The sequence below is a fragment of the Vombatus ursinus genome, unplaced genomic scaffold (genome assembly GCF_900497805.2).
Source record: "Vombatus ursinus unplaced genomic scaffold, bare-nosed wombat genome assembly UNPS02014959.1, whole genome shotgun sequence".
Taxonomy (NCBI): domain Eukaryota; kingdom Metazoa; phylum Chordata; class Mammalia; order Diprotodontia; family Vombatidae; genus Vombatus; species Vombatus ursinus.
Genome location: NW_020954737.1, coordinates 14,648,736 through 14,675,753, shown reverse-complemented (window position 1 = coordinate 14,675,753; position 27,018 = coordinate 14,648,736). Strand labels below are relative to the sequence as shown.

At 36.3% G+C, this 27,018-nt stretch overlaps 1 protein-coding gene across 2 annotated transcripts in view; it reads left to right on the top strand.

Moving 5' to 3' along the window:
• Window positions 1–27,018, top strand: part of DZIP1L (DAZ interacting zinc finger protein 1 like) — a 64,107-nt gene that overhangs the window by 22,567 nt on the left and 14,522 nt on the right. For both annotated transcript variants that reach the window (XM_027845240.1, XM_027845239.1), the window contains exons 3-9: window positions 1,811–1,895; window positions 7,941–8,062; window positions 8,936–9,097; window positions 11,044–11,172; window positions 14,414–14,476; window positions 15,983–16,123; window positions 22,786–22,816. In XM_027845240.1, the coding sequence (XP_027701041.1) occupies window positions 1,811–1,895; window positions 7,941–8,062; window positions 8,936–9,097; window positions 11,044–11,172; window positions 14,414–14,476; window positions 15,983–16,123; window positions 22,786–22,816 (733 nt within the window). The remainder of the gene's footprint in view (window positions 1–1,810; window positions 1,896–7,940; window positions 8,063–8,935; window positions 9,098–11,043; window positions 11,173–14,413; window positions 14,477–15,982; window positions 16,124–22,785; window positions 22,817–27,018) is intronic.

Sequence of the window (27,018 nt, the reverse complement as noted above, 5' to 3'; positions counted from 1 at the left end):
TGTGTGTGTGTGTGTGTGTGTGTGTGTGTGTGTGTGTGTGTGTGTGTGTGTGTGTGTGTGTGTGTAAGCTTGGAGGAATGATTTCCAGCCCTGGCTTATTATCTCCACTTAGCTCAAGAAATATCAATAGATTTAGAGCTGGAAAAAGACTTTATAGATCACTCAGCTCAAAATCCTCTCTTTATACATCAGGCTGAGAGAAGTTAAGATCACATGATTAGTAAGTTGCAGAGCTTACATTTGAATCAAAGTTACCTGACAAGCATGCTTTCTACCATACCCTGCTGGAACCTGAAACATCGTTAGACGGCACAAAGTAGGAGGCTTTGTCTTAATTGTTTATGTGTAGCAAAAAAATATTCAGACCTTTTCCATTCTTAATGAGAGAAGTGCTAACCTATATTCCAATTAGAATATTCTTAAACTAATTTTAATTCATTTATATAGATAAAATTTTAATTTAATTTTAATTCATTTATTGTGGAGAGAGTTTCTTCTTCTGGAAGTTCCCTTTATCCATGAATTCACAGGTCCAGTCTCTATCCTTATCTCTCCATATATACCTATATATGTACATATTATACACACACATATATAATTGTATCTGAGTATGTGTAATTGTATATACAGTCAATAAATATTTATTAAACACCTACTATATGCCAGGTACTGTGTCAAGTGCTAGGGATACAAACATGAAAAAAGAATGGTAGTCCCTGCCCTCAAGGAGCTTACAGTCTACAGGGCAGCAAGGTAGAAAAGTCAGAGAAGTCCCAAAGTAATGCAACCAGGTGAGAAATGAGAAGATGTCTGAGCTAAGCTCCCTCCTTAAAGAAGATTTTAGAATTTCATGGTTCCATCCTCAAATCAGAGGGACAGAGGGTGGTGATGAGGTAAGCTGATGAGATCTTCAAGAATGATAAAGTACACAAATATATAATTATATTCACATATTATATATAAGCATATGATCATATATAATATATGATTATATATGAAATACTATACACATATATATGTACTTATATATATACAATTAAACCATTTTAGGAAGGGGGAAGGTTGTGATGAAATTAAACAAATAATACTGGGGTACCACAGTTCTGAGAAGGTTGGACATCACTGATGTTCAATGTGGAAAAAGTAGGGCTGAGGCTAGGTGAAGAGATAGGGATAGTAGTACCACATTGCTTCAGCATTCTGTACCAGTACTCAGGTGCTATGTTCTGGTTCAAAAGAAGTTATAAAAGATTCTGATCTTATCTTTCCGCTTCCTTGGCATACCAAACCCAGATTGTCCCTGCCTGCCACCATGCTCCTCTCCTCTCTATGCTCGAGACACAATCCTGAAGACTGGGGAGGAGGCTGGAACACCCGAGCAGTAACTGCAGGATAAGGCAGCGTCCTCAGTGAAACCAGTCACCGGGTACATTTGAAGCTCGAGGCAGTTGCTATCCCTTCCAGAAACTGCTAGATTGTTTTAATGTCTGTGCTTTATCTTCTTTACACCCTTTATCAGCACTGGGAATAAAAAAGGAATTTTTTTTTTTGTGAAAACCCTAGGCTCTACGATAATAGAAATATTACTGGATGTAGGCCCAGAAGAAATGAGGCCACATAGTAACTGACTTTTAGAAAGTCCCTTGACTCAGTTTACTCATCTGTAAAACAGGGATAATAAGTCTAACCCTACCTCATGGGGTAGTTATGAGAATAAAAAAAGAAATATATATAAAGTATATTGTGACTATAAATATTTGCCATTATTTTATCATCTATTTTAATCTATTTCCTATTTGTTCATATGCAGTGCCATTTGTGTGACAAGGCTTTCATAAACAACTCTTACCTTCAAGGCCATATCCAGCGAAGACACATTGAGGTCAAGCAGTCTGGTGAGCAACATTGATTGACCCTTTCAAAGCTTAGGCCTTAGAGTTGGGGGGAGGGGATACCTGCCTTCAAGGAGCTTATACTCAAAGCCATGCAATATACACACAGTAAGAGTTTAAAGATAATACTAAAATTACTTTATATGATACTTTAAAGGGCTACAAGGTGCTTTCTTCAGCATCCCTGTGAGCTAGATAGTGTTATTATAATTCCCACTTTGTAGATGAGAAAACTGAGGCTCAGAGAAATTAAATAACCTGCCATGGCTAGGGGATACCATTTGGTGAATGGAAAGAATACTAGATTTAGAGTTAGAGAATCTGAAATACTAGATTTAGAGTTAGAGAATCTGACATACTAGATTTAGAGTTAGTTCCCAACTCTACCACCTACAAGCTGTATGACCTTTGATGAGTCTCTTAGCCTGTGTTTACCATCTGTAAAGATAATACTTGTCCTTCATACCAAGGTTTTTGGGAGGAAAACAATTATATAAATGTGAGCTGCTAAGTGTCAGAGGCAGGGTTTACACTTGAGTGTCCTGAGTCTAAGTTCAGTGCTCAAGACACAAATAAGCATAAACGCATTTAATGCTAGACAAGCACTTAAATGCTGAAGGGGTAGGATCAAATGAACAATGGAAGCAGGGTGGGAAGCTGAGCTCTTTTGAGCTCCTTTGATGACAGACTAATAACATTCTCCAGTTACCAATTTCGTGGAATTCTGGGGCTACCTGTTGCCCCATATATCAGTTTACAGGAAAGATATGGTGGAGCTAGATTGTGAAGGGTTTTAAATGCCAAATAGAGGAATTCGTATTTTATCCTGAGGGAATGGGGAACCACTGAAGTTTCTTGAGTAGAAGAGTGAGTTAGTTGGTCAGGACTGTGCTTTAGGAATATCAATTTGAAAGCTATGTGGAGGGAAGAAATGGATGTAGGAGGACCAATTGGGAGGATATTAAAATAGTCCAGGCAAGAGGTGATGAGGACCTGGACTAAAGTGCTTGTGGCATCAGTAGGAACTAGGGGATAGATGTAAGACATTTTGAGGAGATGGATTCAGTAAGACTTGGCAACTTGTTTTATTTGCACACAGAGGCAGCTGATGGTTCAACGTATAAAGTTTGGTTGGTGCCAAAAAGACCTGAGTTCAAATCTGGCCTACAACATTTATTTTCCGTGTGATCTTGGGCAGGTCATTTAACCTCTGTTTACCTCAGATTCTTCAACTGTAAAATGGGGATAATAATGGTATCTGCTTTGCAGGGTTATTGCGAGGATCGAAGGAGATAATATTGGTAAGAACTTAGCAGTGCCTGGCACCTAACAGGAACTACATAATTGCTTATTCCCTTTCCTTCCCTTGTGAATGGTAGGACAGAATGAAAAGCTGAAGTTGACTCTGAGGTCTCAAGCCAATGTGATTGGAAGGATGGTGATGTCTTTGATAGAATTAGGGAAATTAGAAGGAGGGATGTCTTGTTTTGGATTTGTTGAGTTCAGATCCCTATAGTTATGCAGGGGAAATTGACCAAAAGATAGTTGGTGACATAGGGTGAAGATTTAGGAGACTAAAAAGTGTGAATCTGATAAGTAGGTAGAGACCCAGATTAGCAATTTCATGAAAACACAGGGAAGAGATAGTAATCGGAAAGAGAAGGTGGTCAACTGTGACATATGTTGCAGAGAGTCAAGAAGGATGAGGACTGAGAAGAGGCCATTGGATTTAACGATAAAAAGATAATTGGTGGCCTTGGAGAGACTTTTTAAGCAATGAACAAATCATCTATGACCTTAGATATAGCAGCCTTGGTGTAATGGTGAGGGTTAGTAAGAATTTGAGAAATGAATGGGCAATAAGAAAATAGAAACAATGAATGTAGGCAGTTTCCCTTAGCCCTACTTAGGAGTGTGGTTATGAAAGAGAGGAGAGAGACGTGGGATGATAGAGTAAAATAAGGATTTTTTTAAAGAATGGGAGAGATCTGACATGTTTGAAGTGATAAGAGAAGGAGCCATCTAGTAAGGAGAGGTTTAAAATTATGGTGAGAGGACTTGATTGAAAGAAAAAGCTCCTGAAAGAGATCCCAACGACCCACAGAGATATTTAATTTTGCCCTGAACATAGAGGAAACTGGCCACTTTAGGAATTTTCTTTTCTTATTTAGCTATAGGAGTCCCTTCCTTCTTTGAAAAATAACCTTCCTGGAATAGAATTATAGCACTAAAGAATGTCAGAGTTGGAAATACTCCTATGGTTTATCTAGTCTAACCCCCTAATTTTACAGGGTAGGAAAATATCTCCCCATTTCCTTTTTTAAAAAAATCTCCCATGAATATGGAGGATTTGAAGTCACATTCCTTTTACAAAGTGCTTTCCTTACCATAAGCCTGTGAAACAGGTAATGAAAACATTATTTTCCTCTTGACAGATAAAGAAACTAAGAGGAATGAAATAAGTGACCTTTGGTCACACAACTAGTAAATGGTAAAGTCAAGAATTGAACCCATATCTTTGGGTCACCAAAATATCTAGTGTATTTTCTTTTATATCACATTGACTCTTTGCTCAGCATACCTTTTCTTCTTGGGACATAATAATGGACTCCTTATCCTTGACTCATAATGGAATCTCCTTGGTATTTTTATGCTAAATTGCATCCAACCAATTATAAGTGAAGGGCATAGAATTATAGAATATTAGACCTTGAAGATCTGCTTCAACCCATCTATTTTACAAGTAAGGAAACTGGGACTCAAGAAAGTTAAGTGACCACCTTGGTATAATGTTTTAAAGGGCACCATATAAGCAGTCAGAAGGCCGATTCTAAGTGCTAGATTCTCCATTTAGTAATCTGGGCAGCTAGGTAGTACAGTAAATAGAGCATAGGGCTTGAAATTAGGAAGACTTGTCTTCCTGAGTTCAAATGTGGCCTCAGGCACTTCCTAGTTGTGTGACTCTGGGCAAGTCACTTAACCCTGTTTGCCTCAGTTTCCTCATCTATAAAATAATCTGGAAAGGAAATGGCAAACCACTCTAGTAGCTCTGGAAGAATACCCTAAATTGGGGTCAGACACAATTAAACAACAACAAGTGTTGAGCAAGTCATTTACCTATTTGAGCCTTGGTTTCTTGATTAAATAGGAATAATTGGATTTCTCCTACCTTGTTTCATAGGACTGTTGCGAGTATCATATAAAATAGTACATGAAAAGTACTTTGCAAATCTTAAAACATTATAAGAATGTTAGGTATTATTATTACTATTATTTTATAAAGTACCATAATTATTCTTTCCCAAATCATATCATATGATGAGCTGGTTAGTAGCAAAGATAGGGTAGCAATAGTATTTTCTCTTTCTTTAGTTCTTTCCAATATACCATACTGCCTTTCCTATACATTTTTATATCTTAATATTTTCTACATAGAATTAACATTTACCCCAAATTGTGCTATGGAACCTTTGAGATGAGGCCATAAGATACTAAATTTCTTTCTTTTTCTTTTTGAAGTGGGCAGAATTAAATATAAATATTTGATTACTATTATTTATGACAACAATCCTCCACTAAAGTCATACTTTGATGACTCACTTTGGCATGAAGCTGATCCTGGGTTCTTTAAGGTTCTACCAGAGGAGGCTTACCTGGCTGATGCTGCCAAGCTGAAAAAACTTTAAGTATAAACCTGGTAATGAATATTATGTCTGCTTCCTGAGGCCTAGCCTAATGAATAGGCCCATCACCCAAAGGTTACAGTTTCTCATGAAGATTATAGAAAATGAAGTGAATATCAAGTCCTGGAACCACAGTTTCAATCCCAGTTCACCTACTTACCACTTGTATGACCTTGAGCAAATTAATTCGCCTTTCTGGACCTTAAGTGATTCATCTGTAAAATGAGGAGTTTGGACTAAATGATCTCTGGGGGTCCTGTCCAATTCTGAATTTATGATCCTGTGATTGATGTACTAAGACTTGGAGGAGTTATAATCTTTATTAGTGGAGAGAATGGTGACATTTCAAGGCTCTTCTCAAGGGCTACCTCCTAAGTGAGCTTTTCTGATTTACCCTAGTTCAGTGATTCTCAAATTATTTTTGCTTACAGTACAGCATTACTCTTTGCTATGAGGAATGGGGGCACACTGAGGGAAAGGCAGGAGACTTATACATGTCTGTATCAGTTGCATGGCATTTGCAACAGATTCCTGCATGAATATATGATTGCAAGTGTAAGTTCCTGATGATTTGAGGAATGCCTAAGGATATTCAGTCATATGACAACACCCTTTGAGAATCAATGCCCAACTTGTTTATTGTCTTTCAAATTACCTTACATAAATATATTTTGTATAGTGCTATATTTACTTTTCTATGAAGATGTCCATCTCCTTTCAGTAGAATATTAGCTTCTTGAGGGTAAAGGTTATTTTTCTTCTGTATTTGTATTCCCAGTGCCTGACAGGTGATTGATTGATTGATTGATAAGGAAGAAGAATCATTATAGTTCTGTGGTGTTTTCACCCAAGATCTCACCAGATCTCCAGAATAATTCTGTGAGATTAGCATGAAGAGACTGTTTTGGAGAGCAAGTTAAAATGTAGAAAATTTTACATTTTGATTGAGAGGTGCTTATGGTACAGGTGTTTATGATATGGTTTAAAATAGTGCCTACTATGTGCCTGGGACAATGCTAAGTTCTGGGGATACAAAGAAAGGTAAAAAAACCCCAAATATTTGCTACTTCTATAAAGACCTTTGAAAAACATTGTAAAAATTAAGTGTTTGTGGAGATTTTGAGCTCTTATAAATCTGAAGTGATTTATTTTTTATTCACTAATTAGAAGATCTGATTTTGGCAGCGTAAAAGATGTCAAAAGGAACTCTATATTGAGAATCCACAATATTGTAGAAAGAAGGATTAGGATAAAAAAGTCTATGGTACATGGAGTTAATTTACAGGATTTAAATTAAAACTTTTTGTACTGATAATGGCATTTTTATACTATCAGGAAACCATCTGGCTCAATATTTTGATATTTCAAAAATCTAATATTTCATAATATAATCATATATCTAGAGCTGGAGGAGACCTCAGGGTCCACATAGTCCAGACTTCTCTTTTTTCAGAGGAGGAAACTGAGGCCAAGGGAGGTTAAGTGACTTGCCTAAGGTCACACAGGGAATAAGCAGCAGAGGTAGGGTTGTAGTCTGTCCTCTGACTCCAGAACCAGCATCTATTACACTCTCCCATGCTGCATCTAATTCACCTGTGTGGTTACTCCCTTCACCAAGGCAGATTACAACCTTAGCTTTGCCTTGGTAATGGTCTTCATGAGTTGCACCTGAAAAAATTCAGAACCTGGTGGCAAACCATCCAATGATGAGCCTCCCTGGATCTAGTTTGGCTGATCTTCTGGTTACCGACACGCAGCCTCTTGCTGGATTGTACCCGAAGCTTTTCTAGATTGGGAGAATGTGCAAGAGCTTTTGCATAGCCTCTGAACCTGGTCAGCTCCTCTCCAGGAAGGGACATTGGAGCAGGGCTTTCAAGGAGAAACTCCTGATTAACTACATTTGTTTTAAAATGATCCTATCTATTCAAATGTGGTTTGTATCACTGTCACCTGTTGACAGAAAAATGAATTGTAAGCATAGGCCCTATGAGGTCCTAACCATCCTCTAGAGCAAGAATTCTTATTCTGGGGCCTGTGAATGTGTTTTATTTTAAAAAAATATTTTGATAACTATATTTGAATAAAATTGGTTTCTTTAGTAATCCTATGTATCTCATTTCACGCATTTGAGAATATTATTTTGAGAAGGGCTCCATTGGCTTCACCAGGCTATCAATGGGATCCATGACACAAAAAAAGGTTAAGGCTACTTGTCTAAAAGTCATGCCTTGCAAATTTAAGGGACAATGAGCATAATAAGATGCTTACAAATCTATTTAGTCCCTCCTATACACATATTCCTAGTGCAGACATTCCTAAATCACTGATTAAGCTTGGAACACCTTTGTTTGTATGGCCTTGACAGAAAAACAGAAGCAGCAAATGCAGGACATGGAAGATGGAATAGAAGAGCTGAAGGCAAAGCTGAAGTGGACCCAATCCCAGCTGGAAGCTGAGAGAGAGGCGGAGAGGCAACATCAGCTTCAGGTGGGAACATGGAAGGAGTGAGGTAGAGAAGGTCAAGAAAAGGAGTGGATTTGGGGCTACAGAGCTCCCTGAGGATGTAGGTTATAGCTATACAGCAAATTAGAACAATTCTGGATGGTCTTCCCAGCTTGAGGACCAAAGCTGTTCTTTTTTGGTGCACATATCATATTCTATTTGATGTGATGGTCATTTGTGTATGTGGGCATCCTCCTACTAGATTGTGAGCCCACTTAGGACAGGATAATAATAAGTGATTTTTACATAGTGCTTTAAAGTTTGCAAAGTGTTATGCAAACACTCCTATTTGATCATTACAATAACCCCATAAGGATTGTAATACCACAGATATTATAATCTGCAATGCTACAGATATTGCAATTTCCCATTTTACTGAGGAAGAAAGTATACCAATTATTGATTTCAAAAATCATTTTAGGTGGCCTGGACAAGAGATTTGATTGATTTTTGTCAGGCCTGCCTAGATGAAGTGAATCACCTACTTGTACCCTTTTCCCACCAAATTGCACTTCAATCCAAATTATTTTTATCCTCTTTTGTATCATTTGTTTACATAAAGTGTGCCTATTGGAGCATCTATTTGATTGAGTAGCAATGTGCTTTTCATAAGTGACTCAAAAGGAGTAGAATAGTGTTCTACTCTGTCCTTGAGGAGTGTAGAGTCAAGTTGCAGATGCGTGAGTATGCGCCTGGTGGCTTTGTGAGCGTTTAAGGAGCACCCAGTGCTGTAAGGTCCAGATTTCTTTTGTGTGTCTCCATAGCTACTAAACTACTGATTGGACTCACGGTGAGCAATGATTGTTTTAAAAATTAAATTGAAAAATTCTTTTGTATTTTTCTTGCTTGTCTTTTCAGGAAGCAGAGAATATTCGCCTGAGGGAAACAGAGGCAAAGAGGGAATTTGACAGATGGAAAGAAGAGGAAAGGATGAAGCTTTACCAGGAAATAGACAATTTGAAGCAATTGCTTCTAAATGAATTTAAGAGTGTTACCAGTCAGAACTCTATGCTAGAAGAAGTAAGTTACATAAAAGGTTTACGCACTTTCAGTTGGCTATGTGTTTAACCCTTTCCTCACAGCAATAATATAGTTCAAATAAATGTAATCTGCCATTAGTAGATTGTCAGGGTGTATTCTTCCAGGAAATAAGGTATTGGATGATGTCATTTAAATTCATTCACATTTAAAAATATTTTTAGAGTAACCATATGTTTTGCGTACTCACTTTATACATTGAAAAGGATTCACATACTTGGTTACATGTTGCATCCACCATTAGAAGATAAGTTCTGTGAAGGTAGGGGCTGTTTGTCCTTTTTATACATCCCTAGTATCTAGCACAGTGATAGTGCCAGGGAACCAGATATTCATAACCATCCTTGTCATTACCAGTTACTTGCCCAGGGTCACACACCTAGTAAGTGTCTGAGGCTAGATTTGAACTTAGGTCTTCCTGACTACAGGTCCAGTGCTCTATGTGCTGAGCCATCAGCTGCCTTGTAACATAAAATACTTGAGGGGAAATCATGTGAGATAAAGCTGGAAAGGTAGGTTGAAGTCAGATTGTGAAATATTTTAAATGCCAATATAAGGAGCTTAGGCTTTGTTTAGTACTTAATTTGGAGACATTCAAGGCTAGAAGTTAGAGGCTAGCTGTACTAATCCAGTTTTACAGCATAGGCTGAAGAAATAGGAATTTGGGAATTTCCATGATCTGGTTATGTTTTCCAGTCAAAAAAGACAGAGGCCTTAGAATCATTGAATATATTAAATTATGTGTTCAGTTTTCACTTCTCTGTTGGAAAAGACATATTGTGTGGCTACACGTGCAGAAAATCTTCTTTCAGCTCTCTTTCTCCTAAATTCAACATTGGCTCTGACACTTCAACACTTCTTTGAAAAGAGGGCAGGAAAAAATTAGATGAGATGTTTAGTGATTATTGTAAGATGAAAATCCAGGGGCACACACAATTACTCAGAAACTCTTGATGTGGAAGGGTTAAGAAGAAGTCAGTAGACGTCTTCTTTCTGTAAACTGAAGGAAGTTCATGCCTCTCAGGTCAAAGAACAGGGACATGGATTGCTTAGTCTATTAACTGAAGAGCTCTTCATTAGACAATTTCAGAGGCAACATGGTAAACTGAGTCACAAAGTGGAAAATATAAGAGACTAAATTTGAACCCAATTCTTTTCTTGTTCCAAATTCAATACTAGCTATCATTTTTATATAGACATATCTTATAGTTTGGAGCATTTTCCCTTGATGCATTGTCTTAAATTTATCTTTAAAAAGTAATTTGTTGTGAACTTAACTTTATCACATGAATAAAACAATTTTTGTCTGTGTTTTCTTTCACAATATGACTAATATGGAAATGTTTTGCATGATTGCACATGTATAATCTATGTCAATTAGCTTGCTTTCTCTCTGAGTGGGAATGAAAAGAAGGGAGGGAGAGAATTTGGAAATCAAAATAAAAAAATGTCAATTGTTTTTACATGTAACTTGAAAAAAAAGAACAAAACCATTGAACTAAACTTTTAGTTTATTTTTTAGTTTTAGTTTAGACTTTCACCATATAGAAAGGTATAATAGCTTATCAATTTCTTAATTTTATAGGATGACATAGGATTTACAGTTTCTCAATCATGGAAAAATAGGTTAGATTTTAAATAAATCAGACTTCAGGGAAATAAAAAATATCAGTGAAAATTTGCGTTGTTTCCTAGGTTGTGTCCTTCTTCAGCAGCTTTCTGCTTGAAGCCATTCAGTAACACACATGTAAATGGAAGAATGGCAGATAAAATTTTGTAGTCTGTTAAAGATATTTGCAGGCTTGAAGATCTTTTGATAGGCCAAGTTAAAGGATCCTTTTATCAGTGTATGCTCTTTACATAGCACAAGATGTGTAAGAGACTATTATTATGAGATTTTAGTTTAAAATATGTATCAATCTCTTCAGAAACTCCAAGCATTGCAAACCCACACTGTAGTAGAGTCTCACCTTGGAACACTGAGTGATGATGATGCTGAAGACCGACAGAAACAGGCAAAGGAAGTACAAGACATGAAGGAAAAGCTTGAGCATCAGGTGAGTTTTCCCCATGTGTTTCATCTCCAGTTCCATTTTTAGATCCATTCTATCTGCTCCCAAAGTTATCTTCATTTTGTTAAATGGAAGAAGCAACTTTAAGATAATAAGTTTCTTTGTATTTGTATCCCTAGTGCTCAGCACGGTGTGTGACATACAGAAAGCACTTAATAAATGTTTGTTGACTTATTTATTTTTGAGGTACATTTGCCAACTCATGAAATTTAAAAAAATGGAAGAAGTCCCCTAAATTTCTAATTCTTTAGGATAAACTCTGTTATAAGAAGGTTGAATATTATGTAATTTATGACCAAAAATTCCTTGTCCATAGTAATAAAAACATTTAACAAGTTCACATAATATAATTATTCCTACTTTTATTCCCCAAGTGAATTTTTTTAAATAAGGGATTTTGCTCACAGCATCACTTAATTTCAGAGTTGGAAGGAACCATAGAGACCATTTTCTAACATATTTGGGAACAAGAATCCTACCTACAACATTTCTGCCACATGGTTACCCAGCCTTTGCTTGAAGACTTCTTGTAAAGCTAAAGCTACTCTTTCCAACTTTTGATAGCTCTAATTATAAGAAAGATTTTGCTACTATCCAGTCTAAATTTGTCTCTTTGCAGCTTCTACCCATTGCTCCTATTTCTACCCTTTGGGACCAAGCAGAACAAAGCTAATTTTTTTCCCACATAATTTCTGTTCAAATTTTTGGACACAGCTATTATGTTCCCATTAAATGTCTTCTTTTCTAGGTGAAACATGCTTAGTTTCTTCAATTAATCCATATTATGAACTTGAGACTCTTCACCTTGCTGGTCATTCTGGATGGTATCAGGATAATCAATACCCTACCTATAATGTAGTTACCAGAATTGAACACAATACTTCAGATATTGTCTGACAAGGGCAAAGTTTCCATACTACTGAATACTAATCTTCTCTTAATGAGTCTTAGATCACATTAGCTTTTTTTAAGCTTCCATATACTATTAACTAATATATTCTAATAAATGTTTATTGGATTGAATTAATTCATATTGAGCTTGCACTCCATCTTGTATTTATAAAATACATGCCCTCCCCCTCCCAAAGCTATTAATTTCAGCCAAATTTTCTAGCCTACTGTGTGCTTTTTGCATCCTAAGTATATAATCCAGGGTATTAACTACATCTCCCAGTTTTCTGCCATCCGAATATTTGATGTGCATGAAAACTATGTCTTTATATAAGATGTTGTTAAAAATGTTAAATGAGATAGGATCAAGTAAAGATTTTGGGGGGACGTCACTAACGAGTTTGTTTCAAATATACAGTGAGCCATTAGTGACTACTCTTTAGGTCTAGCCATTCAATTAGTTAGAAATCACCCTAGGTGTATTATCATTCTGTCTATACCTCTCTATCTTGTTCAGAAGAACAGCATGAGAGACTTTATAAAATGCATTGTTAAAATCTAGGTAAACTGTATCTATGATGCCTCCCCAACCTTCCCTCACCCTGCTCAGTCTGCTACTTTAGTGACCTTAGGAAAAATGAGGTTAATGTAGCATGACATATTCTTTATGAAATCATATTTGCTAACTATCCCTATCTTTAAAAACCAATGAAATTGTATTTGCATTGCCACAATTACATATTAACTTCACAGATTGTATAGTTCATTCCCAGATAGCCCACAAACATTCTGTCACTTCTAATTCAGGTGTAGGTTTGTATTTAAAATGATATTTAGATAATTCAGTATTTTTTTATTGAAAATAGAAGCATCAATGGAACCACAGTTCAAGAATTTCCTAATTATTCTTCCTGTTGTGGATGTTAGTATATAAGAAATTAAAAGCTATATAAAGGATTGATCACAAGTATCCATCTATCTATAACTATTTTTATCAGTCTGTTAAAGATCCTCATTTGTTCTTATATTTACCATTGCCAGAGGGATGACTCTAATGGGAGAGGCCAGCTTAAAGTGCCTTAGTAAGGCTACAGACCAAGGACACTCTTGATTGGAAATTACCTAAATAAGATCTCATTTTTTCTTTGCATACACACACACATATGCATATATACATACATACATATACATACACACACACATATATACATATATATATACATATATACACACACATATATATATATACACATAAAGAAACACCTGAAATAGTTTAGTCCTTTTAACTTGGTATTATTCTATATGATTATATAGGGTATATGGGTGTTCAAGGAGGACTAGCACCTCTGGTGTGAGGATTTGCTGAGCCCTTTTCAGGGCTGCTCATACAACTTTGGTGTCTACCTGGCACTCCAACTCTCACTTGTGGCTCTAAGAAGCCACAAGCATGTACAAGAGCCAGTAAACCATCTTGGCAGATGGGTTAAACCCAGTTGAGGGTAACCAACAAGCCTCAAACCTGTTGGTGAGTTAAATGGTTGACTATTCCAAGCATGAGAAGATTTCCCCCAGCAGAATGGGTAGATAAGAACAATTTGTTCCAATGATCATGAAGGTGACTACTGTGGAATGTTTAGATCTTGGTCAGACATCAAAGATACTAGCTAAGGCCATGTAATTGTCAGTCATCTTGACTTTTGTCTTGCCACTGGACTTCAGTGACTCTGGAAGAGAGTGAGGCTGATGACTTTGTGCAACTCTGCCTCACTTAAATCAAATTCACACATGAGTTAAGGCATTACCCATGATATCATTGGTCCTCTTTGAAAATGAAGGACAAACAACAACAATTCTATATGACTATTTTATTTATACCTGCTTTAGCCATCATAGGGTAAATTGTGATTTGATATAATCCAGCTCTATGTGAAAGGGACAAAAGAAGAAGCTCTTAACTCATTCTGGGCCAATTAAAAATCAGTATATTTTGGAATGATCTGATATGGAAAGGATTTAGGGACACAGACAAAATTTGGGGAATTTATTTCAGCCATCAACTCTTTCAAATAGAGGTTTTTAAATGTGTGTGTGTGTGTGTGTGTGTGTTTGTGTGTATGTGTGTGTGTATGTGTGTGTGTGTCCCTTTTGGCAGTCTGGTGATGCAATCCCTTCTTAGAATATTGTTTTTAAATACATAAACTGATATAAATAGGATTACAAAGGACACCAATTATATTGAAATATGGTTATAAAAACGGCCAAGTTCATAGATTTCAGGTGAAGAATCCCTGCTCAGAGCTCAATAGTCATCCTTTGTATACTTTCAATTTTCCAGAAATTAACATGGAAGAGAAAATTAAAGGACCTGCAGGAAGAACATCTGGAAGAAAAGAAAAGGGTAAAAGCTGCAATGCAAGTGGTCCAGGGTTTGTGACTGTAGCATAGGCTTTCTGATTTATTTCCTGCTTACTTCTCAAAATCCTCCCTCTGCCCTATTTCAAGTAGGAGACAGTTTACTAGCAAAATAGTTTGGGGGTTGGATGAGGAAGAGGAGATTCAAGATGAAAAATTGCTTGTGGCTACTGACATTGTGAACCTCAGGAACTCCAACAATACAGCAAGGGCTGTAGGATAGACTCACATTTTCTTTTGGACAAAGAAAGCCTCAATATGCTTGATAAAAAGAGTTGAAGAGACGTAAATGGTAGGTAAGCAGACTTTCACTTTAAACAAACAACCTATTTTGCTTCTTCAGTTTCTATTGTTATCAAACCATCAATGGATCTTCTACTTCTGCTAACCCCAGCAGCCTACCAGTGGATACAATTTTATGAAGGAAAAAAGTAGTTAATATTTCTTATCAAAATTGTGTGTCAGGATGACGAATACTGCAGAGGGAGTAAATTCAGTATTAGTGATAAAGATATGCATTTTTATGGGATTTATTTATGCCCACAGAAATTTCTTGTTATCCTGGACAAAACCTCAGTTTACCACAATTGTATAGAATAGGGTCTGGCAAACTATGATCCCTTAGCTTTTCACAGAGTGTACAAAAACATATGGTGGGCCAGATTTGGTCCAGAAGCTGTAGTTTGCTGACCATGATGTAGACAAATAGAGGCCCTGAGGAATATATGATCTGAGTTAACAAAGTATTAAACCCAGTAGTTATTTCAAGGGCTTATCTCTAGTTATCTCTGTTTTCCCTAGGTATAAATACTTCCTCAAGGGGAAACTGGTGGTGATGCTGATCATACTGTTCCTCTTATTTGTCCTGATAGAGAAAACTAAACATATCTTTTGCCTACATTCAATCACATTGACTATAAGCCATTTCTTCTAAGTTTATGGGAACAAGGACTTTAATACTTCCTTGCTCCATTATACTCTGTGTGGATTGAGTAGATAAATGGAAGTTTAATTGCAAAACTAAAAGAAGCTTACTGCTATTATTTCATGCATTTCTGCAAATCATTCATTACATATGTGTAGGGAAAATGGTTTCTCATTGTGTTTGAGTAAACAATTCATTTCACTTTGTCAGAGCAGAAAAATAACAGCAATATATTTGATAATGACTTTTTAAAAATATCTATGACAAATAATTATAGTTATTACCTTACTATAGTAAGGTACTGAGTAAGGTAAGTGGCAGGCCACTAGTTGATATGATGAATTTTTTACAAAATAGCACCCAAGTTCTTATTTCACCTCCGATAGTTCATGAATATCTCATTGAATTGAGTGATATGTTATAGACTTTTCTGAAATCTGATCTCTTCCAACAAGAGATTATCTTAGTCTCTTCTGGGACGAAATCACTTTGGACAACATTTTAATATAGGTTATGGCATCTCAGAGGTCAGACCAGAAATTTAACAGACCTCATTCTTTTCAACAGTTGAAGGATGAAAATGAGAGACTCCGAGTCTCCCTGTCTCAGGATCAAAGAAAAGCTGCAGACCATTTTCAGTGCCAGATGAATTCACTCAATGCCAAATGCCAAGATCAGGCCAACATCATTAAGTCCCAGGAAGAAATGGTATGTCTGCCGTCTTCTTTACTAGGATAGTTTCATTTAGGATATTCAATGTCAATCTTTAAAAGGTTTTGATTGATGTCTTTGTTTTTCACACCACCTTCACTTTCAGATATATTCCCTTATCCCTTAGCAGTAAGCAATCCCTTGTTACAAAGAATAAAAATAAAAGAGAAAAAAGTAATTAATCAAAATTAATCAATATACTAGTTGAATTTGACAGTATTTGTCATGTTGCATACCCATAATTTTCCACCTCTGCAATGAAAGGAGAGAAGTACATTTTTCTCATCTCTTCAAAGCCAGTCTTATATATATATATTATGCTTCATAACTAAGATCAGATTATTTTCTTCTTTTATCATTGGTTCCCATCTTATTTGCAAGGTTTCTCCTGAAGAGGGAAATGAAAACAGGACTGGAAATAGAAAACCAATAACTGGAAGCGGTTTTATCTTCCTTTATTATAGTGATGATTTCCGTCTTCATTAAAGACTATTAGCAACAACTAAGTAAGAAACAAAAGCAAAAATAGAAACTTCCATGCTTGTGTTTATTCTTTTGTTCTTGAGGATGGTTAAAAAGAAGTTGCCCTTTTCTATGCTATCACATCCTAATGAGGAGCAACCAAATGTGTGCCAGCATAAGCACAATTTATGAATATATTGATCATTAAGACATTTTACAATTATTAGACCCAACCAGCAGCAGGTGTTTTATTATCAAACATGCTTGCCTCTTTCTGATTTTACATAAAATTATTTTATTCAAAAATATATCCTTCATTAGCTTATTGTTAATGCCTGGATTGTCACCTTTAGAGAACCATCCATGTTTGTTATTGAGAATTTAACACTTTGATGGGGATGTGGTTTCAGTAGTGTGGGTAGTCCTTTCAATAGCAAAGATCTCAGCTACTCTCTATTACCTTATTCTGCACAAATCATACATTTCTGTAAATCCTCCTTTGGGAACCTCCCAAAGATTCTAGGGATCCTCCCGTGGTTCTTTTAATATCTCAGTGTTACCAAGATGGCACTTGGACTCTCCATCTCCTCTCTTATCCTCTCTATGGAACTAGTTTATCTCTTTTTCTGTCTTTGATGTAGTTTTTTATGTAACATCTAAAGTGTAGTCATTGTTGTTGATGATAATAATGACAATAATAGCATTTTTATATAATGCTTAAAGTTTGCCAAGCACTTTACAAATATTACATTATTTTATCCTCACAACAACTCTGGGAGGTAGGTGATAGTATTATTCCCAATTTATAGATGAGGAAATTGGTGCAGACAGAGGGTAAGTGACTTGCTCAGGGTTACACAGCTAGTAAGTATCTGAGGCAGGATTTGAACTCAGATCTTCCTGATTCCAAGTTCAACTTTTTCTCCACTGCTCCTACTTATACCTGTCATTATTCTTTTCATTGACCCTCAGGTTACTTGTGATATTGATTTTTCTGAAAGAATGGTGTTTCACTATTTGTAGCCATATAATATCTCTAGGAGAACACTGTTGAGAGAGATGACCATTTGTGGCACTGGGCTTTTTGTTGTTCACCCTTTGTTCTCAAAAAGGGCCAATGCCATCACAAGGGTGATGTCATAATTGCGCATGAATTGGATTTAAGTGAGACAGAACTGCACAAAGTCGTCAGCCTCACTCTCTCCTCCAGAGGCATCAAAGTCCAGTGGCAAGACGAAAGTCAGATGGTGGCCTGTGATGTAGTGGATGGCCTTGGCCTTTTAGAATTGTTGAAAGCAATGAGCAATTTTCCAGTTGTGATGTAGCATGATCTCCTTTTTTTTTTTAGTCATTTCTGCACTTAGCTAATTGTTCACCTTTAGAAGATGACCCAGATAAACAAATGTACACAATGGGATATCGGTCCCTGGGTCCACTGAATCATGTTACAACCTGGGTAATATACATTCTCACCTACTTTGTATTTCTAATGTGAATAATGAAATTAATCTCTTTCCCTCATGTAAAAATTTTACTAATAAGGTTTTGTAGTGTTCTGAGGCTCAGCATTCCATATCATATGTGAATGGGAACTTTTGAGACCCTCTCCATTAATAGGGAATCCCTTTTAAGATTGAACTTTTCATAGGTCACCTTACATGATACTGGCAATTGAGCAAATGATGTTCTGTTTTTAATTTTAACATTCAGTGGATTATAGAATGAAGCTATATGGATAATTTTGTCTTTTTATGTAATATCCATCAACAGTTTTAATATGTGATGGGAGATACTTTGTAGAGAAGCTTCCAGATTATATTTAGTTCTGCTGAGTGGCAGCTGACATAGGAAGATTGATGTAGACCTTGGAAGACCAGGACATGAGTTTTGTCTCTAACACATACGTACCATGTGACCCTGGGCAAGCTACTTAACCTTTCAGTGTTCTAGGTCAGAGGTATCAAACACAATGGTCCATGGGCTGCATACATCCCATAACACTCCTGAGTGTGACCTGAACCAGATTAAAATATAATTGGGAAGTATTTATAAAAAATGAAAATATAATAAAATATAGATAATATTAATATATAGTTTTCTAAGTCAAAATGCTGTGTGTAGGGATCCTTATGTATGGTTTAGTGGGTCCTATTTTTATTTGAGTTTGACACCACTATTTTAGGCAACTCTCTAAGGCTATAAATATCAGGCATGGTTCTGACCTATTTGTAGAGAGAGTTTCCTCATCCAGGAATTCCCTCTACCATGAAATCACATGTCCAATCCCCATTCCTATCTGGATCTACTGAGTCACATGTTTAAAACAACAAGAAAAACAAAAAACACCGGTGAGCTCTTATATTCTCTATGCACCTCTGCCATTTTGTAACTGGAAAGAAGTGGACTTTGATAGGAAATTGTCCATACAAGCCTATTTCTTCTTAAGTTTCTGTCAAAATATGTGTACATCAACCTTTCCTGTAAATATTTTACTGACATGGGAATGCAGGCATATAGATAGATCATTGTTGTATTGTTGATCACCTTCTTGGGGAGAAGTATGATTTCTTGGAATCTTTCTCTAAGATATCAAAAAAGGACTGCTGAGTACTTTCAAAGTAGTGTTACCACCATCATAGATTTCTCTTATGTATTTGTTCAGATCCATCCTTTTTCTCATTTCAGCTTTATGTGCCATTGTTGTTTTGTCACAGTCCATTGGGCATGGAGGTGACAGAGTCCAAATGTGGTGCTTCCATTATTTTCCATGATGAAAGTAGATCCTTATGAAACATCACCAGATCAGACCCATTTTGCATTTATTCATTGTCATCTTTTTTGGGTTCATTTACATATGAAACATATTTATACATTTCATTTACATATGCCCTCCAGATGCCATTGCCTAGCAGCATTTCACAGCAAGTTGTCTGGATGCTTAATTTCTATTCAACTGCATGTTTCTGTCATGTGAGGTGATACTACTTGTGTACTTCTAGTATAATGTTTTACAAAAGAACTTGTATCTATGCAGAATTTTGTCATGGCTGCCATGTCTTGCAATGAACTTAAAATTTGGTTATTGTGTACTATTTGGGGGTTCTCTGTTTTCTACTGTAGCAAGTATTTCCCATCAGTTCTTCCCTAAGAAATAATGACAGGCTGGATCAATGTTTTTACTTTTATATACATTTCACATTTTTGGAGTTGATACATATATAATGCTTTAAAATTAATAAAGTACTTTACCTATAAAAATCTTGTAAGGTAACTTACTACAAGAGTTGTTTATTCACATTTAATAGATGAGGGAGGGGAGGAATAAGCATTAATATAGCACCTACTACATGCATTGTGCTAAGTGTTTTACAAATATCATCTCATTTGATCCTCATAACAACTCTGCAAAGGATTATTATCTCCATTTACATTTGAGGAAACTGAAGCAAATAAAGTTTAAATGACTTGCCCAGAATCACACAGCTTGTATATGTCTAAAACTGGATTTTAACTCAGTTCTTCCTGGTTCCAGGACCAGCACTCTATTCACTGTGCCTTCAGTTATCTTAAGATGGAAAAAAACTGAGGCTCAAAGAATATCAAGGTTATGAAGCTAGGAAGTGTCAGCTTGAGAAATGAACCTAAGTTTTCTGACTTTATGTCTGAAGTTCTTTATAAAAAGTTTTATTGATGACTTTTGTTTTTGATATCACAGTCATTTCTGGATATTATGCCCTCCCTTAAATGAGTGCCCTTCTTGCAAGTAAGAAAGATTGTTAAGCGAAACTAATAGATGCAATGACTGTAATATCTGCATATCTACAGTACCCCTTGTATATACTCTCCCATCTCTGCCTAAAGGAGGGAGACATTTCATTTTCTGTTCTCCTGAGACAGCATTAAGCCTTATGATCACTCTTGTGCTTAGATTTATTATTATATTATATCATATAGTATCATACTATACTATATCATATCATACATTATGTTACCTTTATCTTTTCATTTACCTTAAGATAGTTATTGTATATATTGTTTTCCATATCTTTAATATGCTTTTCAGTATGCCCACTCCTTTGTGTTTAGTCTTCTAATTTAATATTTAATTTAAATTTCATTTTAAAAAGTCAATGATCTGACTGCACCTAAACAGATGATTTTAGAATTATATTTATTGCTGTAATCACCTTTCTTGCCCTTTTGGCTAAATATAGCCAACCTCATTACTTTTTATTATATTGCTCCATACTTGCCTCATCCAGTGACTTCCAATTCTCTTGAAGAAAGTATTTAAGATGAACAGGTGTTTCTGAGCAACTAAAAATTTTTCACTTCTTTCATTTCTTGATCCTGAAGTGTATTTTCCAACATAGTTTTGACTGTCCTACTTTGAACCCACATTTGCATTCAAATCATTTGGCATTAGAATATAATTGACTTAGTTTAGAAGACCGTGTCAAGTTCTTCATTGAATTTCTTTACTTCCTCATCCCTTGCAACCTATGCTGGCTCATAAGCAGAAATTACCTTCCTCATTGCCTGTTTCCTTGTACTCATCATGAGCATTGCAAAGTGAGATTACCAAGTATCCCATTAAGTGATGTTTTTCTTTTAACCTTTGAGAAAATGAAACCATTGCCAATTTATTTATTCATTTCTCAGAGGAGAGAACCTTTGAGCTACCCTTGGAGTTATCGTTAACTTCTTTATGTCTTTTTATTTCATTTAGAGTAAAAATTTCAGTATGGATATGATAAAGTTCCTCCAGTTCATTAATTCATTGGTTGTTGGATAATGATCCCTTGTCAAGAATACTGACAATTAAATTCAAGTTTATAGATGGTTTAAATAGACTGTGTGATCTAAGTAGCCTCTGCCCTCTTGCTTGCCATTCAGCCAACATAATTATAGAAGCAGAATGGGGATATGTAGGGCTGAGGGGCACTTGTATTGTCCTTGGTTTGTGATCAGACATGTACATCTGCACACACACACACATATACATGGAGTTCATTACCAAATGGCAAATCTGATAATGAGTCTCTGTTCTTAGCTGGGAAGGACCCTGGACAGCTAACACAGAGTCTATTGCTTGAGAGGTATTTGACCTTTGAGCTTTGGCAAACCCAGGGTCACTTTAATGCCAGAATGAGGCATCAAAGTAGTACTTCTGTGAAGAACTTACCTTTTTTTTTAATGCAAATACCCCCCAAGCAATGGGTACTATATTAGGGTTTTTTATTAAATCAATTATTAAATTTATTCATTGAATTATCCTGTTATAATACAAACCTGCCTGAAAAGGGATACAAATTAGGCCTTATCATCTCTAAATACCTTAGCGTGAATGTTAAGTATTTATAGTAATTAATAAGAGCTAACATTTATAGTACTTTAAGATTTGCTAAGCATTTAATATATTATTTTATGTGCTCTTCATAATCACCCTGTGAAATAGGTGCTATTATTATCTATATTTTACAGATGAAGAAACTGAGGCTACAAGAGGTTAAGTGACTTGTCCAGGGTCGTACTTAAGCATCTGGGACAAGATTTGAACTTGGGTCTTCCTGATTCTAAGTCCAGATCTCTGTTCACTCATACCTTCTAGGTACTGTGTTCAAAGTCTTTCTAATTTAGCAGCTAACTGAAACCACATTTCTATGGATGGAGAACCTCTACAAATAAGTTTTGATTGACAAACCCTCTCTCATTGGTGCAGTGGGAAACACAAAGAATGCCTTGTGTAATGTAATAGGGAGTACACCCCTAGTATTACCAATGTGAAATTGATTTAACAGTAATATTGTTAGGGGTTTATTGAATAAATAATTTTCATCCCTGTTGCTGTTCTTATGGGAATATTGGCTTATATGTGTATGGCTCTTTACAAGTGGCCTTTATTAAGTCAGTCAGGATAGATATCACTGTGTTCATTGGACAGATGAATGAACAGGACTCAGAATAACAAAGAGACTTGGCTTAAAATCACATACCTAGAAAGTGTTCAAACCAGGACTAAAACCCAGTTCTTCTGACTGCTGCGTTAGTGTTCTATTTCTTACTTCTACACAGCCCTTCTCTCATTTCCAGCTCTACTTCTGAAAGAACAGTTGCTCAGAGAATGGTTAAAAAAATAAAAGGTTATAGAAGTAATTCCCTTTGCTTCTTATTTTCCTTGTTTTAATTTTTTCCAGATTAAAAGGATGTCTCTCAGAAAGGAGGAAGGTAAGTTTTTATTCTTTAAATGAATTGAAATAATTAACCCCAGTTATGGTCTTTCATATAGGGTCTTTCCCTACTCGTCCTCCCAACCACATCCCAAAGAAATCTAGTAAAAGTAATAACATTTTTAATACCTGGTAATGATATCCAACACTTAGTCTTTGGTTGCTTCAAATGACTCTTTTTCATGTTCTATGATCAAATGCCCTAAGATCAGGGCCTGAAATCCGAAGGAAAAGCATTCAAATCTAGGACAATAGGATTCTATACAGAAATTTTAATTTCCATTGGCATGTTTTCTAGCTGAAATCAATGTCTCTGTAACTATGTATCTCATACATGCATCTCATTTTTATTTGGCTGAAATTTAGAGTAGAGAGGAATCATTCATGATAAGGTATGACTTAGAAAGGGACTTTACTCAAGATTAAAATTGGAAGCAAGTTTATTATGTAAACATGATACTGATGGTAATTAATTCAACACACATTTAATCTATTATGTACAAAGCACTGTGGTAGACATTGAGGGAGATATAAAAACTTATGTAGATGTATGCTGATGTGTATGTGTAAACATACAACTCAATGTCAATTTGGGCTTTGTCTTAATTCTTTGTCTTAATTCTTCAACTACCTCTCAGATAAATTTCTCTAGTTATTCTTAGATGAATGAATGAATAAATGAATGAAAGATGTATTTAGCACTTCCTATGTGAAAAACACTGTGTTAAGCACTGGGACTAGTGGTTAGGGATAATAAAAATAGGAAAGTCAGTCCCTGCTCTCAAGGAGCTCACATTCTAGTGTCAGAGACAACACATGAGGAAAGTTTTAGCTGTAAGTCAGATGGAAAAGTCCTATGGTCTTAAGGGAACAACAGCAATGCATCTAATGCCATTTCCACGTATAAAATGACAGCATTTAACAGTGTCTAAGACTGTGGTGGCAAGAAGATTCTTTTTGGGTCTTTAGTAGCTGTGACTATAGCACCTGCAAGAGTAGTTAGCAGACAGAATCTCCAAATGGGTTGCTTCCAGTTGATGACTGAGGACACCAGATGCTTCTTAGTCCTCTCCTCACTGAGGGTGGTTTTTCCTTGCTGGTCCTATCTTCCTTCCTGTGGAGCCAATCCTGAGAGGTAGGAGCTATTATTATCCCAATTTTATAGATGAAGAAACCAAGGCAGACTGAGGTCAAGTGATTTGCCCATAGCTACACAGCTAGTAAGTGTCTGAGGTTGATGCCAAAACCAGCACTCTATCCAATGAGCCGTCTAGCTGCCTCTGTAGGACCTTAAAAGCCATGGAGTACACCCTCCTCATTTTACAGATGAGGAAACTGAGGTACAGAGCAGTTAAGTGATTTTCTTAGAATCAGATAACTAATGTCTGAGACAGTATATGAATGCAGTTCTTTCTTACTGGTCCACTACCAGTAATTCTCAAACAGTGGTTTGAGAATCCCTGATCATCTGTGAGGACAAAACTATTTTCATAATAGTGCTAAGATGCTTTAATTTCTAAAATGATATGCACAGATGCATATAATCTTCACAAAAAAAGCTCTTTGAGGAGGGGTCTTTAATTTATTTTAGTATATAAAAGGGTCCTGAGGTAAAAAAAAAAAAGTATGAGAACCACGGTATCATATACCATGATACCTCTCTGCTGCGTTCCCCTAGTTTTTTGTTTCCCCAGTTGGAGATAAGCTTCTTGATGTCAGATGTTTTCATTTTTGTCTTTATATTCCCACCACCTCATGCAATGTTTTGCACATAGTAAATTCTTAACAAATACTTGTTAAATTGAATTGGATTGTTTGAGAGCAGAACCATGAACAAAGACAAAAAAGCTAAAGTGAGATGGTGCTTTGGACTTCCACATTCCTCAGTTTCTTTGTGTTAAAGAGGGTTAATAAGAGCAAGATCACATGTTATTTTGGGTTTTTTTTGTTTAACAAAGCACTTGACCCATTTTAAATGTGTCACACACATTTAAATATATCACACACATTAAATGACACATATTTTAAATCCTTTGAGATAGGCAGAACAAATATTTACCATTTTACTGATGTGTAAGCATATGCCATGGTACTATAAGTAGCCTGTAAACCCTGCTTCTCAAGAAGCTGAAATGGGAGGATTGCTTGGCTTGAGAGTTCTGAGCTATAGTAGAGTTAAAGCCACCCTAAGTCTGACAGCAATACGATGAGCAGAGGAGGAAGTCAGAAGACACCAGACTGCTTAAGGATGGACCAGCTAGGGAGAGGATTCTGGGAAGATGGCAGAGTAGGTCAGAAAATTCCAAGCTCTCAAGATTTTCCCCCACAAAAGAGACAAAATAGCACATTAGGGTGAACAAAGTGCGGGTAAAAATAGATAAGAGTAGGGGCACAACAGGGGTCTTCCTGGGACAATTCGAGAAGATTATAAGAAAAATCCCTGGACAAAGAAGAAACCAAGGCAGATTGAGGTCAAGTGAATCTTAATCTATTATGTAGATTTGGTCCCTGTGAAGAGTAAACACCTCTAGACTAGGGAGTTAACAAGTCGCAAGCCTTGGGGTTGTCTGGTTTGGGAGGCTGCCTCCACTCTAGCTACAGGAACTTTTACCCCTGGGATAGTGAGGGGGCTTGGGTGTCTGAGCCGGGGAAGATCAAAGCAACCTCTGCTGACAAGGAACACCAGACCCAGCTGTGCTGTGGAGAGCAGGGAGGTGGTGGTGGTGGGTAGGGGGCAAGGGCCAGAAGGAACCAACACATGCCCAGTGAGAGCAGAAGCAGTGAGGCAGAAGGCCCCTGGCTGTGGGCACATAGAGGAGGCTGGAGGTTTGGCTTTGGTTCAAGGCTGGAACGGAGAATTGAAGATCTGGGGCAAGAGGCACCTTCCCCCATACCCTAGGGCTAGAGGTAAGCTATTACTACAAAAAAATGCAAAGGCAAAGGAGAAAGAATCCAATTATAGAAAGCTATTATGGGAATAGAGAAGACTGGGGTTCATCTTCAGAGGAGGATATTGAAGCAAAGAAACCCCCTTCTACCCCAAAGAGTAACATCAAATGGTCACCTGCCCAAAAAGAATTCAAAGAACTTAAAATAAGACTTTAAAAATCTAATGAGAGAGATGGAGGAAAAATTTTTTAAAAACAATCTGAGAAAAACAAGAAGACTATGAAAGGAAAGCCAACCAATTAGAAAAGGAGATCCAGAATCTTAAGGAAGAAAATGACACCTTGAAAATTAGAATTGGGCAGGGTGAAGCCAGCAAAATTATAAGAGATCAAGAAATAAACAAAATATAAATAATGAAAAGATAGAAGAGAAAATGAAACATCTTATTAGAAAAACAACAGATCTAGAGAATAGATCAAGAAGAGAAAACATAAAAATAATCGGATTAACTGAACGCTATGATCACAAAAGAATCTTGATACAATAATACAGGAAATAATTAAAGAAAATTGTCCTGAAGCATAGAAACAAGGGGGGAGGGGAATAGAAATAGAAAAAAATCAATCAATCACCACTTAAAAGTGATCCTATGAGGAAAACTCATAGGAATGTTATAGTCACATTCTGAAACCCCCAGCTCAAGGTTAAAATAATAAAAGCAACAAGAAAAAAACAATTTAAATATGATGGTGCCACAATTAGAATAACATAAGACCTAGCAGCAGAGACATTAAAGTTCCTCAGGTCTTGGAACACTATGTATTGAAGAGCAAAAGAACTGGGGCTCAGGCTGAAAATATCATATTCAGTAAAGTTAAACGTAATCGTGAATGCAAAAAAAAATGGACATGTGATCAACTGTCAAACATTCAAGATTTTGTTAAAAAAAAAAAAAAAACAAACAACCTGAACTTAATAGAAGATTGGACATACAAGAGCCAAGAGAAACATAAGGTACATACCGAAGACTGATTACAAGGGATTCAATAAGGACAGACCATTCACTTTTTATATATGTAAAATGCAAAATGTATGTCTAAGATTCTTATTAATAATTGGGTAGTTCATAAGAAAGATTGGGGTAGACCTGAGTATGATATGATTTTAAAAAGTAAAACCATTTAGGAACAGCTAAAAAGATTAATTATTTTATACAAATGAGGTGCAAGAGGAAGAATTGATACAGGGGAATTAGATGGGGGAGGAGGGCTGGTAGTTCTGGTACCTGCTTTCATCGGGAATGGGTTTAAG